The sequence below is a fragment of the Glycine soja genome, chromosome 10, assembly GCF_004193775.1.
Source record: "Glycine soja cultivar W05 chromosome 10, ASM419377v2, whole genome shotgun sequence".
Taxonomy (NCBI): Eukaryota; Viridiplantae; Streptophyta; class Magnoliopsida; order Fabales; family Fabaceae; genus Glycine; species Glycine soja.
Genome location: NC_041011.1, coordinates 45,198,906 through 45,217,221, shown reverse-complemented (window position 1 = coordinate 45,217,221; position 18,316 = coordinate 45,198,906). Strand labels below are relative to the sequence as shown.

Genomic DNA, 18,316 nt, shown 5'->3' with positions numbered 1-18,316 from the left:
CCAAGTTTTTTGTACTAATAACAGTGGAGCAATGACAGGTTTGAGAATGTAAATTAAATATCCAACCAATACAATTAAATTACAAAGTTAAGGTTACAAGTTTATTTGCACTAGCAATTTGATTTGGTTTTTCTGCTGTTTTTTTTTTAAACTTTCTTAAGGTTTCTAGTACCTATTTTTATGTATTAGATGCACTAAATAATTTAATTTCTATGCATTAAAAGTGTAATAGGATTTATACATTTAATTAATAAAAAATCTTGATACATATATACAACACTAAGTCAGTAAGGATCCATAACCTTTTAGTTATGGAGGCAAAACTCTCTCTCACACACACACACACATATATATATATATATATATATATATATATATATATATATATATATATAAATTAGTGAGGGTAATATTCATATTACAATTTTTTTTAACTAAATTTTAAATTATAAAAGTAATTATTACTACAAATATATGTAATACTAAGAAAAAAAAATTAGTAGGACAATTGACCCCTTCCTCCAACAAGTAGATTTGTTCCGCTTAAGATGATTGTTATATAAATCAATAAATTTATTGTACATGTTAATTTGTGACTAAATGATACTTCCTCCATCTTAATATAATTATCATAATATAATTATCATGTAAAAAAATCTTAAAATAATTATTAGTTTAGTTTTTTTAATGTAACATTGATTTTTTTTATTGTTTTTTTTTTAATTTGTGTAAAACAACGACCAATATAATAAGACGAAAAGAGTAATATAAAAATTGTTTAAAATATTTGTGCAATCAAGAAGTATACCAAAAAAGTGGGGAAGATAGGATGAGTTCCTCTTACTCCCGATGACAGTGAGATTAACACCCATCTAATCTTCATGCCTGAAGGATGAGAATAAGTTTGAAAATGATTTTGAAAAGGTCAAAGAAGAAATGAAGAGAGTGAAACTTACTTTGTTATCATGTAAATGGGTAATTTGTGCAAATTTGTACGTAAATTTTTTTGGGTTTTCTCATTTAATTGGCTTGTAGTAATGTTTGTACCTAAATTGCACACAGCATGTAATTTGTATGGGCAGCAATTAAAAAAGTGCTGATCGTTAACACAGTCAAAATAGCCTTGGTTTTAAGAGCAAGTCACCGTGATAGTGCATTGATCCATCAAATTCATCTAATCATCACCCTTTCCCTGTGTAAATGAAATTTGATGAGAATGGGGGAAGAAGATCAGGGGAACCGAATCACCTGCAAGTACCACTTATTGAGAAAAAAGAAGAGAAGATTCAAAAGAAAAAGGACCCATATGGATACTTAGAAGGAAGGACCACACTAAACTAGGGGATGAGAAGGATAATGAAATTAAAAATAAAAAAAAAGGTTAAGCATGTGTAGCCAAAGGCAGCACAACTTTGTCACCTTTCATCGAAGGACTAATATAGCTTGATAGGTCTTTTTCTGTCCTACTCTCTTCCCTACAATTTTTGTTGTTGCCCTTTTTTACTAAGGATAAGTTAGCCACGGGAGTACTTGAGATATAACTATATAGTTATTAATTACCCCCGAAAAATTGAGGAGATAACAATTAACTTGTGTTTTTTAATGTAATTTTGTTAAATTTCTTTTTTTTTTCCAATAACCTTTTTTTTGTAAGCTTTTTTTTTCCAATAACCTGATATGTAGAAATTGCATTAATGGTCAAGAAAAAAAGAAGAGGGAATTACCTTATTTAGCCTCATGTTACTCTACCTACTAGAGTTGCTCATTTAATCGGCTAATTATTAGCATAAAAGTGTTTCAATTCACGGAGACCTTTATTCAAACCACGCTGCCAAAGTAACATATATACATATTTATTTTTTAGTAGACAAGTTTCTTGGTCCAAATCTGCTATAATCATTAAAATTAAACTAGATTGAATGCTACACGCTCCTTTTTTTCAAGTTATAAAAGTGTACGTTTCTTATCAACTAACTATGATACATTTCTTTTAACACACGCATTTAAATTTCTTTATTGTTATAAGAAATTCCTAAACTTATTGATAGAAAAATGAACATAACATTAAATGCGTTTTGAAAAAAGGTGAGTGTTGACACGTTTAAACTTTTTCGACATTGATAACATGTTTCACATCTTTCATGAGTGGGTTTACAAATCTACTCTATGTCTCTATCATGATCTGCACGTAGAATGTGTGAGATACAGCCAATTTTACTGCAAAAATAGACATTGATCTTAATAGGTATTCTTAAGATCAAAACACTCATTTTAATTTTTTAAAAGAATTTTTCTAGTTCATTTCAACAAAAAAAAATCTAGTTTTTTATTTGGTCTTTTAAAAAAAATTATATTTAGTTTTCAACATATACATTGTCCCCCAACATAAAATTCTTAGCTCGTTCCTTTGCTGATCTTCACAAGCCATATCGAGGCTCGAGAGCAATCTAGTGGTGTATGGGTTCTGTCGTTTTGCTTGGACGTTACCTTCTTTTCTGTTGTTGATGATCACATTCACATTCACATGCAAAGCTGAAGCATATCACCTTCAAAATTGAGAAAGGTGCCTATTGGTTGGTTTACTACTACCTAGATATTTTATGGCAATCAGTCCCTCTTCACAGTATTTCTTCTTGTAGTGTTTGCCATAATTAACCGAATAATATCTAAATTCTTTGTGAATTTATGGTTATTATATTTTAATGCACGTGACCTTATTGGTCATGGCTATCAAGGTCCCTGTTTACATAAGTGACAAACATATATGACGGGGATAACTATTTGTGAGAATGGAGTAGTTTTATCAAATTCATAATTAATTATCTTTGTACTAGTATTTTTTTTATTATCATAATAATATCAGTGTGAAATATTTACTAATTTTCTTCTACATAAATGTTTTCTCAAATAACCAATTGCTTTACATTTTTGCATCCACTGTTTAGTATGCCTTCTTACGCAAAGCTTGTTATTCTATTCCAATCTTGTATTTTGGTTTCTGACTCTAAAATAGTGTTTGGTTAAAGAAAAATGGAGAGGAAAGTAGAGTAATCTTTTTTAAACCTTCCTTATTTGATTTAATTTTTAGGAGAGAAGTGGAAATTGAAGAGTAAAATTCCTTCTCACCCAATGTTAGCTTCTCCACTATTGAATAAAATATCACATGCTTTCCAAGAATCATACTCTGCATTAGAAGAAGCTTATTATGACAGATAGGATGAATCAGTTATGTTAAAGAATTTTCTGAAGAGAACGAGTATAAGACGTCAACAAGTCAAATATCCTTAAATAAGAAAAAAATTATCAGAATCCCTAGAATGGAAATTAATAATCGCATTAACGTTCAAGTGTAAGAGGAAAGTGGGTCAGAGAGGTAATCAGATGAGAAAAACTTCCAGAGGTAGACACTTTTGCAATTTATTTTAGTCAAACTCACAATGCAGCGTTTTGTTTTTATTTCTTTTTTTATAAAAAAAAATTATTGAAAACACAAGTTGCACCACAAAATTCTAGTAGCAGTAACAAGCAAGACATTATTAGTCTAGAAAGAGAAAGGAATTGCGACATAATATGGCTGGAGTTGTGGCACCTTTGGACAGCACTAATTACGGGTCAGCATTCCTGAGAAAAATATTTACACTATGCAAAATTGAAAAAAATAATATATATATATATATATATATATATATATATATATATATATATATATATATATATATATATATATATATATATACATATTCTGGACTACGGAATCGGAAGATGGTAAAATGACTTCAAAAAATTATTAGGCAATTAAAAGAATTTCACACACGAGATAAAAGTAATTTATATTTCATTCTTTACCACTACAAGACACTTTTATACTGAGAATTTAGCCTAATTTTAACATTACGTATACTTAAATCGTAGAATAAAAAAATACAAAACTTAAACTAAGATATATCTTATCATATATATTTTAAAATAAACAATTTCATTATATTGATTCAATGCCTCCATTATGTTGTTACCAATAAATATAATTATTTTAGGTTATGGATCTTTCAAATTATTTCCGCAAGGAGTCTGAACTTATTTTTTTATGATCCTTTTATAAAAAGATTCATTTTCTTCATAAAAAAAAAGGAGGAAAATCAATAAAGAGTGATTTTTTCAAAAAATGTTTTTGACCCAATCCAGAGGAATTAATAGTTATGATACACCAGATCCGGTCGTTATTGATATATAATATCATATTATACAAAATATTAACTATTAAATAAAAGTTTCAAACATAAACTATCACTGTGTGTAAATATATAAATTACCACTTTATCACTAAAGTGCACTTTCATACTGAGACCATTTTTGAAAGTCATCGTCACTGTCATCAGGTTGCTCTGGACTATGAACTGCCACAGAATCTTCCTGTGCTTTAACATCGGCATCCTCCTTAGTTGTTGCAACCTCCTTCAAGATAAAACAATTTATGAAAATTTGCATGGCCAATTACGGAATAGAACATTAGAGTATCTTTAGGGGTTAAGTTTTCTGGAGAGGACAAATTCTTCTTCCCTAATATACTCTAATTTAATAATTTTTTAAAATAAACAAAATAAAGTGATAGATTAACATAATCTTTTATTTATTTTTATAAGTATTATAAAACTATCTTAATTTAAAAATAAAATATTTGCCCTCCGTTCCATTTCCCTCTAAAACCTAACTTCCAAACATAGCCTTTGACTTCATAAGGCTACCACTACCAGTGTGTGGACTAATTAAGGATATCCTCAGTCAATAATTAAGAAGTGGAAGCTGTGACAATTATAATTGCCTTTATCATTCCCTATACTTCATAGACACAAAAGAAAACTCATGCCAAGCACGAATTGGGGTAACTGGTTTTCAATTCCATATCGATGTGCACAACCCATAACCCACAATTGGTCCAGGGTGTTCTCCTGCGTACTCAATTATGCTTGCTTCTGAGCTCCAGTCTGTCAAGTTTATCATGTTTCTACACCTGTTTTTCTTTTTGCATTTGAATTACTCCCTTGGAGGATTTCTGAACACTACCAAACTTGATAATTGCACAAGCTAAATTTAGCTTTTCTTAAAAAAGGAAAATAATTAAGGCAAGTTATCTTTCACCCTTGGAGCAACATACTTAAGTAACTTGGCCATCTGAGCTTTGAAGCCAAAGATATCAGCATTGATCTAAAAAGCTTTAAACCTCACAGAAACTAATTTAGGAAATGAAGGCCAAAACCAAGTAAAAATGTTATTTTTTTTAGATGGACCTGCTATGTTCCACATCCCCACAGGTAAAGGCAAACATCATGCATGAATTAAGAATATTTCTCTCATAAATAAGCCACTGAAATAAAAAAATAAATAAAAAATAAGAGCACCCAAAGAAGGGAGATATCAAAAGATAAACTGAAAAGGCCAAAAGTGCATACATGAGTTCCAGCTGTTAGGTCCACAACCTCCTCTGCCATCACGAAATCTGAGGCATCTCCACCGGGGTCTTCTTCTGCCTTGGTGGAAACTGGTTTCACTGGCTCAATCCACAAATCACGAGAGTGATCTACAAGAAAGGAGTATAGATTTGCTTTAGAATAACTTTTTTGCCACATCAAAGAGTAAAGGAAGAGCAATGAAGTTAACCATTCTAAATTTGCCATTATAAGTTAAAGTCATAGAAGCAATCTTGAGGATCATTTCTGGACCGCTTAAACAATAAGCACATCAATCTGGCAGAGAACAGCACAAAACAGTAACTAAAGGGTAAAACCTTTAGCAAAGTGATATACAGCATCATCTACCCGTGAACAATACTTTCCATCTTCGTTGTTGAACTTCAACTTAATTTGATGGGGTGTTTTACCAGGGAAAAGCGGTTCAAACAGAGAAAAAATTGTGCCCGTCATTCTAACAGCCTAGATCAAAATAATAAAAAAGGAATTAGGTAATTCGCTGTAATGTACAGCTCTTTCTGCCATCCCCCTTCTCTCAACCCCAAGAAAAAACAAAGTTACCATGTGAATAGTTGTGTTTAAGAGAAATAATAATGTCAGACATCTTGTGAGAGTTATGCAAATACCTCATAAAACTGTTGAGTGTCTTGTTCTGACCATATTGCCCCAGGTGCCTTTTTCATTAAACACTGGTGATTGAATAAATGGGAAGTTGATATAATCCCTTCATTGGCTTGATCATCATATGCATCTTCTGAACCTGAGAACTCCCCTTCATTATAAGCACCAGCCTCATAAAGAGAAACTCCACCACTTCAGATAAATATTATGCAAACTGAAAATTATTTACTAGTCCACATGTGACTCAAAAGAGACAGTAACAACAGCCAGTAGATAATATGCAGTGGCCTTGTGAAGAGAATCTCCACCACTGCAGATAAATATTATGCAAACTGAAATTTATTTACTAGTCACCACCACATGGCAATCAAAAGAGACGGTAACAAGTAACAACAGTCAGTGTAAATGTAAACTCTTAAAGCTGAGTACCTTTGATTGGTGGAAGACGTATTCGAAGTCATCACCTCATTTTTCTACATAGCAAAACAAATGGAACAGTTGGTGAAAATTTAAGCCATAGTGTCATACTATGAGACTAACAATTGTTAGACATTGAAACACAAGGATTAGAATAGAGTATACACACCGCCAGCCACTCCCTATGTTCTTCAAGTAAAATAATATCCTTAATAGGTATTTGTCGAAGATCAAGTTCATCCTCAGGAATTTCCAGCAGAGCTTTGTCCACTATGAAAAAGAAAAACTTTTGCATAAGTATATCACCAAAGATGAAAATTAAACACAAACAGTATAGTAAGTTCTACCGCATCTTTTTCTTCGTCGAGTCGAATGAGAGAACTTTTTGGGACGTTCCTCAGTTTTTTCTAAATCATCATTAGCCTTCTTACGCTTTCAAGATGTTTTTCCACTTTTAGCCACAAATTTCTTCTGTGAACTTGTTGATACTCTTTTTTTCTTGGATGGATAATCAGCTTCATAGTCTCGTCATTTTCTTGAAGTTCATCTCCATTAGAATTATAAGGAGGGTCAAGGTCATTATTATCTTCAACATCCTCATTGAATGAACTGTTTGCAGGTTTACGAGCTGCTTGTTTTCTCAGCTGCCTTGAGGTTTTACCACCTTTATCCTCCTCACCCTCACCAGCAATAGAAGATCTTCTGTTCTTCCTTAGAGAACACGACGTTGAGCCATCCTTTTTTCTCTTATTAGAATCTTGACAAGCATAGTAAATGACATGAAAAGCTATATACAATCAGATTCACAAATCAGAAAAATGAAAAGGAAAAAAAAAAGGGAAAGGAAAAGTCGTAGTAACTGATATTTACTTCTATTTCCCTCGTAACATCTGCATGCAAAGAATCAGCCAATGTGGGGACTATCTGCAGCATTTGTCAACTCTTCATGCACTGGAATTCCAGAAGTTGGACCTTCACCAGATTTCATGGATTGATAATGAAAGACATCATCACCTGGGCAGGCAGGATTCAAGACCACAATTTCCAGATACCAATAATAATCATGATCACCATTATTCAATAAAAACCCAATCAATTATTTAGCACTTACAGAAAATTATCATATCTTTGAAATCATATAATCTTCACCTCTGTTTCCAACCTTATATTGCTAGTGTGAGTATCATCCTCATTGAGGAGTGCAGCTTCATCGAAGGTTAATGAATCTTGGGGGGTATGATACTTGGGACACCTTTGAACTTGGGTAATATCACATTCCCAAAAGAGTTAATAGAACTAGAAGCAGGTGTAACAAAATTTTGCTCAGCACCCTTCTCATTTAAAGAATGAAGGGCTGGTTTTCCTACACGCAATTTTTCCAATTACCACTGAAGAAACCCATGGTCACATACTTACAAATTACAGTTGTCTGGGAGCCAATCAACCATAACAGCGAGATTTAAAGGCAGCAGCACAATACAAGTGATGCTCTTGAAAGCTAGAATGAAGATGTATGAAGAGAGTTGATGTAATTTGGTAAATCACAAGGAATATAGTAACTCACCTGTATCAGTGGCAGAAAAAATGTCTGCAGCCTGTAAAGTACAAAATCCATCAACATTTAGCAGAGTAATGAAATAGAAAAACAAGCATTAATTTTTCCATTACCTCTCCGGATGATTTACCTATAGTTCCATTATGAACTGCATCCTCAGAATGCATAGCATTAGCAGGGTGAAAAACTGGTATTTCCTTTGGAGAAAGCTGTTTTGATTTGGCCTTTGGAATAAACTTGGCACCCGGCCGAGCTTCAAAAAGAGTGAAGCACTTACTACGTGCAGCAGGAGCCACTGGAAGAACATCATCAAAAGGATCCATGAGGCAACTAATTAGGTCGAGTACAGTTGTATCCAAATCTGGAAATAAGAATAAGAATACTGAGCATGGTGCAAACTTGGAATTTAGATTATGATAGCAATTTTAATTTGGCATTCATAGAACGAACTCTAGGTCTTCATCTTCAACAAAGCACCACAGATTAGCCATGAATGAGTCTTTACCTGTACCGTGAGCTGCAGCGCTGCCGGCGACGGAACTCTCGTCTCGTCCCTTTCGCTCGCCCTTCTTCTGGTTTGCTAATATTTTAAAATAAGGATCTCGCGGTTTTCATAATTTATAGTAGGCTTAATTATACATTTATTCCCCAGATAATTTTTAATTATTTAATTTCTTACAAATTAACTAATTTGATGAACCGTTCAATTACATCCTCAAATTTTTATAAATAAATAAATCAATTTAGTTCTTAAATGTTACAGAATTTAATGATCAAATAAATCATTTAAAATAATTTGAAAATTAAATTGATTTATTTTTAAAAAATTGATAATCAATTTATTTTTTAAAAAAATTGATAATCAAATTAATTCGTTTCTAAAAACTTGGGGAACAAATTTAACTTTTTTAAATTTTGGCAATTAATAATTAAACCTTTCTCGCGATTTTGATAATACTTTCTTGATGAATCGGATACTATATTTTTAAATATAATAATAAAATCATTATTATAAAATAATAAATAATTATATAATGATTCGCACCTTACAATTCCAATTCTTCACAATTTTATGATATTATTATTTTAAAATCAATCAAATAAATCATTAAATCTTGCATGAATTTTGATTTTATATATGATAATCATTTTATTAAGTTTTATGGATTTTTTATAACGAGTGATATTTATAATTTAAATATTCAAACTTTTATTTTTTTAAAATATAAAGTAAAATAATATCAAACTTTGAATATTTAATAGATTGAAAAATTAATTGATCTTAATGATATTTCTTTTATTATATAATATCTATATTTAGCTCTTTTACGCGAATGTTTCAAATTTCAATCAATCGATTTATTTTTGGGAGCTCCTGGTTTTGACACATGTTGGTTTATTTTTTTAATTCCAAATTAATTTACTATTATTTAAAACTTTTGAGAATGTCATGTGTAAAGATTTCTTTTAGGTATATATAAATATAGAAGATATAGAAGAAGAAAAAGGATTTTAAGCGTAACTCTTAACTCTAAAAGTGAACGCCTAGTGACATACTAAGATAAACAAGTTCCATATATATAATAAAAGCCAAAAAGAAGACTAGCATGTGATGTGTAGGAGAATAAAGTACCCGTTGAGTAGACCCACTTGCCCCGAAAACTTCTATAGTTCTATACCCACAACAAATCAGACAAATTTAAAGCCCTTGATCTAAATCTAAATATATTGTAGGTCCCCTCCCAAGAAAAAGAATCATACAATGTTTCTGTTTTTATATTTTTTTTCAAATACCTTAATTATTTTTAATCCCTGGAAGCTTTATAATTGTTTATGTGTCTGTATGTGTCATTAAGACAAATTTTATGTTAAAGATTCAAATGACAGTTCTATTCTATATTTGATAAAATGATTCTCGTAAAGTAAGTTCAGACTGTAAACTATAGCCTATTAGTCTCTAATATAGATATTAGAATGTGGATATTCATAATTTTATCATCCCCTAAAAAATCATAATTTTATTAAATGCGTCGTGGGAAATCTGTGGTATAAGTCGTAGTTAGGTGTCTTGCTTAGTTGTATATCCTTGTTGGTAGTTGAAAAAATATCAAATGAAATCAGATGCAGAATTGAATATTAAAACATTATAAATATCAAATCTATAAATATTATAAATAATAAATCAAGAAAAATTATTAAAATTCATGAAATAAAAGAAATATCATTAAGATCAAGTATTATATTTACTCCACTCAAAAGTAGCTTGGCGAAGAAAGGATATAAAGATAAATGATACAATATGTTCTAGTCTTTATCAATATAATCTATTTGATTTTAGTTTTTTTAATTATTATTTTTTTTAGTTATTATTATCACATATCCTTTTCATCCTTAATTACAATAGATTTTTTCAGAAATTTAATTGTTTTATTTATAAGATCATTTTTTTTAATTTTCAAATGAATTAATTTTTTTACTACATACTCTTAAATATTCATCTAATCATACCAAGTTATATTTTACTTTAAATGTTAGAAACATAATAAAGCTTGAATGGAAATAATCAAAAGAATGATTCTTTGAAAACAAAGAGAAGAAAAAGAAGAACAAGAGATTGGTAAAGGCAAATGTGAAACAGAGGGAAACTAGAATAAAAAACCGGGCCCCCATTCAATTTTATTTGACGTAAGCATGGTTCAAAAACCCCAAACTGATCCAATAGCATAGTTGACTTTTGTATTCCATTATGTATTTTTTGGGATGAAAAATTATACTAAAGGAATCATGATTTTCCTGTATAAATTTTTTTCACCGCTTGGAAAAAAAATTTCACTCAAGAAATACACAACAAAATCTTGTTTAATTTTTTTCACTCCCTAAAATATACAATAAAATCATAATTCTATTATATCTCCGTCTAAAATATACAATAAAATCATAATTCTATTATATCTCCGTCAAAAAGGCATTTTTGGGATAATGATAAAAGGTACCTCGTGAGTAGTGTAATTAGCAACTGTAGTAGGACCAATAGCAACTCCATTCGGCCTGGTCTAATTTTTCCTTTTAAAATTAATGGGTCAATTTGACCTGGTCCGGCAAGCCAGCTTGCCACCCAGAAGTCATAAGAGATTTTTGGGCTTGTCCGATTGACCCTCTTTGCACCCTCTGACCCTTCAGGCCAACCCGACCCATTAAACAGTTTTAAATTGAAATATATGAAATGTATATTATCAAACATTAGGAATACAAAAATAATGAGTTAATTGGAGTGGAACTCTTTTCAGTTTGCAGGAGGCTTTGATACAGAGAGCATAGAAGCTTTTGAAGAACGAAGGAGCCGCATCCATGCTCCACCAGGTGAAGATAATAACCAGAAACATAGTTGATCAACAAAAGTTTTCTTTTTCTACTTTTTGTTCCCACTAGTAGTTGCTTCTTTAATATATATTACCTTTTTTAGCTGTATATGTCATTCTTCTGGCTCAATTTTCATTGAATATACTGAATGATATACAATGATATAAAAAAAATCATACTGTAGTGTTGTAGCTTTGAAAGGTGAAAATGAAAATAGTTATCACTGAATTTGTACGGTTACAGCAATGTAATGAACGACACTCACTCTGGTCGATAACTTATGTAAATGGTTATATATTTATTTATTTTATTATACTTTATAACTGTAACTTTTAATATAATTTTTTACATATAGACTACATGTTAATAAGTTTGTTTAATATTAAGAGAAAATACAACTTATTCAAAAAACTAACGTACAATAACAAAGATAAATTAAAGAGCGACGTGTGCGTGCATGGGTCAACCGGTTAGTTTTTAATTAAAAAAAATGAAACAGTGAAAATTAAACAAACAAATGTATATTATTATTATTATTATTTGGAAAAAAATAATTAATGAACTTGATTGAGCTAAACTGCCCAAACATGACAGCTTCATTGAAATGTAAAAGTTGAAAAGAAATATTAATCATTAATTACCTTAAATTAAATAAGATCATTAATTTTTTGATAGAAAAATAAGATCATTATGAACTTAAACTCAAAATCAATAATTAATCATATTGATGTCAAGCCGTGATTCATTCGGGACGAAACAAACATAACACCATCTGAAAAATTAAACTCTCATATCTACTTCTAAAGATTATACCTTAAAAACACTAAACTCATAAATTTTTAATCCTCTAAAAAAATAAACTAACTTTTAAAATTAAGAATACATTAAAGATTACTTTTTCTGCTGTTATTAAATTTGTGTTAATTCATAAAGAGATTAATTTTATTTTTTTAGTAGAAAAATTATGTTACCATTTAAGTTTTCAAACGATCATTTCTATTATAGTTAAATATTTACTAACACAATGAGTTAAATATTTTGCAATAAAAATGAATCGAAGTTAATTATAAATCTGTTCATAATGAAACTAGCACTAAAAGATTGATTTCGTAATATATCAGAATCCCACACGATTGGGGACATGGTGGGACTTTTAAGTTTAAGTAACCTTTTTCATTAGGTGAGCTTGCACATTCGATCTCTTTCTCTATCTGGGTAGTTATTGTGTACGAATTGCAATGATACACATTACACATTGTTTTGCCTCCATCAATTGCAACAGCTATATATATATATATATATATATTTGGTTGACAATGGCAGTGGATCCATTACAAGTGCTAATGTCTAAACTTAAAAATGCAATGTGGACAACGACATTATTAAATAAGTAAATGAACCCATTATTTCTCTATGCGAATTAATTGGGACAGTCGGCAAAACCTTTTTTATTTGTAAAATTTATGACTTGAAGAAAAGAAAACACACCATTCGTTTTATTTTCCTTAAAGCCTTCCGAAAGTAACTGGTGTTGGCCATGTACAATAATATAGAGACAACAGATCAACGGGGTAAACAAGACAATTTTAGTTATGTAATCTTATAATAAATGTCGGTATTTTGAGATATTAGTTTTTTACTCCGGGCCGAGAATACACTCAAATTCAAAAAAATAATAATCTTATAACTAGCATTTATTTATCATGTTAAATAGTATATGATATGCTTAATATGCCTATACATGTATGTGTATCATACACTATTATTTTTCGATTAATATTCACGATGAGATCACATTCACATGTGAGAGAAACAGCTTTAGTCATTATAGAAGAAATGTAGTTATCAGCTAGAATAAAGCTTAACCTTTCATGTCAACAAGTATGCAATTAATAATGGACAACAGGTATTGTTCTTGCGATGATTTTACACGTGAAAACCTGCATTGATGACCACTATTTTTTTATTAACATGATGGCCATTATTTTACATGTGTAAAAGATATAATACCATTGATTTCATTAATGATAAAAATTGGAGTGTTTATGAATTTAATAAATATAATAACATCATTCTTATTTTTCAAAAAATATTGAAAATAATCATTATATAGACCCTGAAGGTACCTAGTGTAGGTGGTTAAGTGAGGAGATCTAATATTTAAACAATGACACAAAAAAGTTCAACCTCACGTAACTTAAAAATGAAAAACTCATTTTCATGAATCATATTAATTATAATCTCTTCCATGCATTATTTAACTTTTTATTCTATAAATATGAAGCCAATAAACAATTTTTTATTTGCATGCTTATTATTTAACTAGCAAATATGAGAATGATTTTCTTTACAAAAGTTGGAAAATCGGAACAGAATAACCATTTTTAACATGGTGTGTAAGCGAGTATGATATCTGGCTAGTCCCACCCCACGTACTATCATTAGCCTTGCTCTACTTGAGTTCTATTCCAACCTCCCAATGTTCAAACACTATCAACGAAAACCACTAGACCAATTTGTTGGAATATAATCAAGAAATATAATATAAAAATATAAGTTATTATTTATTGGATTTTATATTATTATAATATTATTTTAATAGTAGTAAATATATGTCATTTTTTGTTGCTCATTCATTTAAATAATTTTCGTGTTCGTATATTGAAGTATATATGGAGTTCAAATCCAGTTTCCAACACTATTAATTTCTAAATTCATTTTTTACATGGCACGTTAACATAATCACTAAATCGTAATACCTTAGAATTCTTCTTTTCTGTTATTGTTTTAACCAAAAAAATTATAATAAGAATAATCCATCTCGTGATATAGCCATCGAGTCTTTCCTTTCTTCTATACTTAATTAATTAATGAGTCTGATTTCTTAGGTAGGTAAATTAGTGAACAAATGTCAAACAAGAAATAGGAACCATATATATAATTTATCAAAAGCGTGACCCATACGTTTAGAATATGCTGCATTATGCACATCAAATACCACTGCCTTTTTTCTTGTCCCTCATCATATCAATGAATTACGCACATCAACATCCGAAAGCACTACTTTAAAAAGATCATGCCTGTATATATGCATTATATCATGTCAATTGGCTAATTTATTAATATAATTCTCATATTATTACTAAATAAAATGTCACATTAAATATAAAAATAAATAATATATACATTAAGAGTAAGAGTTTTTGCATTATTATTTAATTATAAACTGTTTTCTAAAATAAATTTATTAGTTTTTATAATAATTACTTTAAAAATTATACTAAATTCTTTATTAATTGATAGTATAAATTTTCTAACTTTATTGGGTGCATGGAACAAGATTATTTTGAGAAAAAGGGGAAATAATGAACCTTTCTATTGACAAAATTAGACACACACTTTTTGTAGTTTTTTTCTTGGGAAGACAAATTGATAGTTAAAAGTATAAAACAAATAAATATTTAGTGTAATTATTCTCGTTTCTATATCTACGTAATTCTTACATCAAGAAATTGCTCGTTTTATTAGTTCACACATATATATACTTTTTAATCTGTTTTAATCTTCACACATACCCTTTTTAATCTATTTCAGACTTTAGTTTCTACTATTGTAAACACGTCAAGGATTAAAAAAATTAAAAAGTGTATGAGTAAAATATAAATGAAATCATTTTTAGGTTTAAGGACTAAAATGAAAAAATTGTACTTGTATAAGAAACAATGAGTAGTTAAACTTAAATTTTTTTATCATACGAATAAAAATAATTCTTCTTACTTATTTTTGAAATATTATTTTTTTATTAAAAAATTATATTTTGGCTCCAGTTTTTCTAAAATTACTTTTAATATTATTATTTGAACTTTAATTTTATTAAAATCTAAAAGAATTTATTGTGGGTGGATCTTTTTATTGTCAAAATCTTACAATTAATACAGTTTGGCCACTGCAGTTATTCATTTAACTTTTGAGATTTTGTGGAGTACATGTGCATGTATTTCCTTTTTTTAAACCGAAATATCACCTCTAGGCTTATGAGAGTTACAGTGGGGACACGAACTTCCTAAGCAAAACTGTGCATGTTAAGTTTCGCTTCTAAGCTTAAAAGGATATTTAATCATGTTTAAAAAAACTTAAAAGAAATCTAAAGATCGAAGCTTTTTTCGGAAGCATTTTTAGACGCAATCTCCATTTTCTTGTGTAAACGAGATTATACGAGATGATGATGAACATAATATTGATATCATTATCCCCTAATCCCGAGGATACTTCCTTTTTGGCCCACAATATCTTCGTTCATCCATTCCAGATCTTCAAAGGAACCAAAGAAGTTAATTGTCTCATTAACAAAAACACACATATAAAGTAATGTTAAATTTTAATTGAGGAACCATGACCTAACCCATCATTGGTTATGTACATGCTCCTTTTTTGCTTTTGCAATTTAAATTTTGTGATATTTTAATAGTCTTGACATTTATATATACTGGTAGTTGGTCTGTGGTTCATAATTATCAATGACAAAATTAACTAGTATGTAAGTGTGCAATACTACTAAAAAATCTTTTTAGAACAATTAAAAATAACTTTTCAGATTGGTTATACTGATATTATGATAAGTCATATAATAGAATGTTATGATTCTATATATTGATTACTATTTTTTTTTCTGGTGAAAAATTACTAGTATTTGATTACCAGTCTTTTTATAGAACAGTTTGATTATTTTGATTACCAGTTAAAAACTTGTAAATAGGCATTCAACAGAAAAGACACAAATGACAAAACCATGCTTCTTATTACCTCAAATGAATCTCCTCAACTTGAATCATATTATTTGGTTCATTATAACTCTTAAATATTGAAGGTTTAACATAAAAAAAAATATAGTTAAGTATTAAAGAAAAAGTAAAAATTATTATTTTTATAATTATGATATTGATATGAAGTTGTTTTCATTTGAAAGATCACTTGATTAAAAGGCACAAGTGCTATCATTTGTCTTAACTGGTGTTTGGTCATAAAAAAATAATATCTCCATATGAATAATAAAAACAAGGAATTGTGTTAGTTAGACCCATGCATTGTCCGAAGCTTTAATTTATACGAATTTATGCATGTTTGGATTTGCATCCAATTTCTTAGAAAATCACGTCTATTTAATTGTGACGTAGAAGCTTCAATGAATAGCTTCATATATTCACGTCAATTACTCAAGTTTTGCCACTCAAGCATGCATCCAAACATGTGTTTTGACACTTTAAATGCCTTTAGTTGTATCTTACATTTTTACGTTAGTATTAATAACGATCGAATAAAGATTTATTGATATTTTTATTGCTTTTCTTTTTTTCTTTTTAATTTTAGAAGGTCATTTCACATAAAACATAATTAGATATTATAATATTGTGGTTTGTTATTAATTAATGAGATATAACTTAGGGGATTGAATGTGCGTGGTAACTTCTCTAATTTACCCTTTATGTTATTAAATATCACTGTTTGCTAATTTATTGATTTTTTTATATCGAATTTGATTAATAAATCAATAAATTCAAATTAAAATATGCTTAGAATGCATGTTACTTATATTTATTTGGCAACTGAAAATCCACAATTAGTGGAATAATATAAATATTAAAGTAAAATAATAAAAACTCAAAAATCAAAATGAAAATGTAGATTTTTTTGGTATCCCATGTATAGTTTTAGAAATTTGTAATTTTAATTAAATTAAAAGTTCTATGGACAAGATTGTCACAAAAAAAAAGGAGTAGAACATGAATATGGTTGGTTTTTATTTTCGGGTATCTTCATAGTGAGCAAGGCATACGGTGGCAACAACATGCAAAAGGTACTCTAATAAGCTAATATTAGAATAAATCATTTGGCAATATCTTTTTTTTTTTTAATTGACATGTTTTTTACGTTGAATTGTTTCTAGAGCGAGAGAAAGAGAAATATCAAGAAAAACGCGCATGATAAGAATTGAATTCAATGTTTGATCGATAAACCCTTTCACATTTTCAACCACCAGGGTTACGATCACTTGCAATGACAAAGTGTACTTATTAATTAATCTTCACTTCCCAGAGAGAAATCATGCTTCGACGCCAATCAAACACATCATATTATATATCATTATGCTCAAACTAAAATCTTTTCAATATGTGCAGTGCCGTCTCAGCTACTCATGTTTCAATATAAGTTTCCCTTTCTTTTTTTTAACTTTCATGAATCTTTACGTTGACGAAATCAGCAAATCATGGTAATCACAAAAAATCATATGCACTGAAAACTCGAAAATCGATAGTATTCACTTTCGGTAACTCAAAACAAATGAACTTAATATACAAGTACAATCTCAAGCTGGCAATATGATCATATACTATATAATTATACACAATAAGTTGGTCAATTCTGAATTCTGGTTCCAATATAGACCAAAAAGGGGAAAATGGGAGAAAAAGAAAGTTAACAAACAAGACAACAAATATTCAGGTTATATCATTATCAAGCATTCCTCTACTAACCATTTATCAAGGTCGAACATAATTGTTTCCGGTGGAGAATGATATTTGTGATTTAGACCAAAAAAACCATTTCTGGTTCAACTGAGAATTAATCCATGATCAATGGTGTAATGGGTTTGGACCAGTTGGCACGCGACGCTTCTCAACGCCATAACGTGGATCAATCTCTGTGTCTGAAGGATCATGGTGCACTGCCCCACCCGGTTGGTGGTGTTTATGATGATGCCTGAAGAAAGGAGAGAAGTCAAATTTGGTTGCTAGAAATTTTCTGCTCATAAAATGGTGATGAGAGGGTAATAATGAGTAGTGGCTAGTTTGTGTGATCTGCTTCTTGTTGATCTTGGACTTGAGATTGTAATACTCGT

At 29.6% G+C, this 18,316-nt stretch overlaps 1 protein-coding gene across 6 annotated transcripts; it reads right to left on the bottom strand.

Moving 5' to 3' along the window:
* Window positions 1-4,187: 4,187 nt before the first annotated feature.
* LOC114370347 lies at window positions 4,188-8,657 on the bottom strand. 6 transcript variants are annotated; one of them, XM_028327661.1, is made up of 12 exons: window positions 8,564-8,657; window positions 8,172-8,419; window positions 8,068-8,098; window positions 7,615-7,866; window positions 7,374-7,517; window positions 6,851-7,260; window positions 6,673-6,773; window positions 6,516-6,559; window positions 6,092-6,278; window positions 5,783-5,927; window positions 5,448-5,575; window positions 4,188-4,452 (listed from the first exon to the last, which is right to left on the bottom strand). In XM_028327661.1, the coding sequence occupies exons 8-12, from the start codon at window positions 6,545-6,547 to the stop codon at window positions 4,321-4,323; spliced, it is 624 nt and encodes a 207-aa protein (XP_028183462.1). In that variant the 5' UTR covers window positions 6,548-6,559; window positions 6,673-6,773; window positions 6,851-7,260; window positions 7,374-7,517; window positions 7,615-7,866; window positions 8,068-8,098; window positions 8,172-8,419; window positions 8,564-8,657; the 3' UTR covers window positions 4,188-4,320. The 6 variants fall into 6 exon arrangements, with proteins under 6 accessions (XP_028183462.1, XP_028183463.1, XP_028183461.1 ...); XM_028327662.1 differs by having other exon boundaries at window positions 8,189-8,419; XM_028327660.1 differs by having other exon boundaries at window positions 7,364-7,517; window positions 7,615-8,098.
* Between the last annotated feature and the right edge of the window lie 9,659 nt (window positions 8,658-18,316).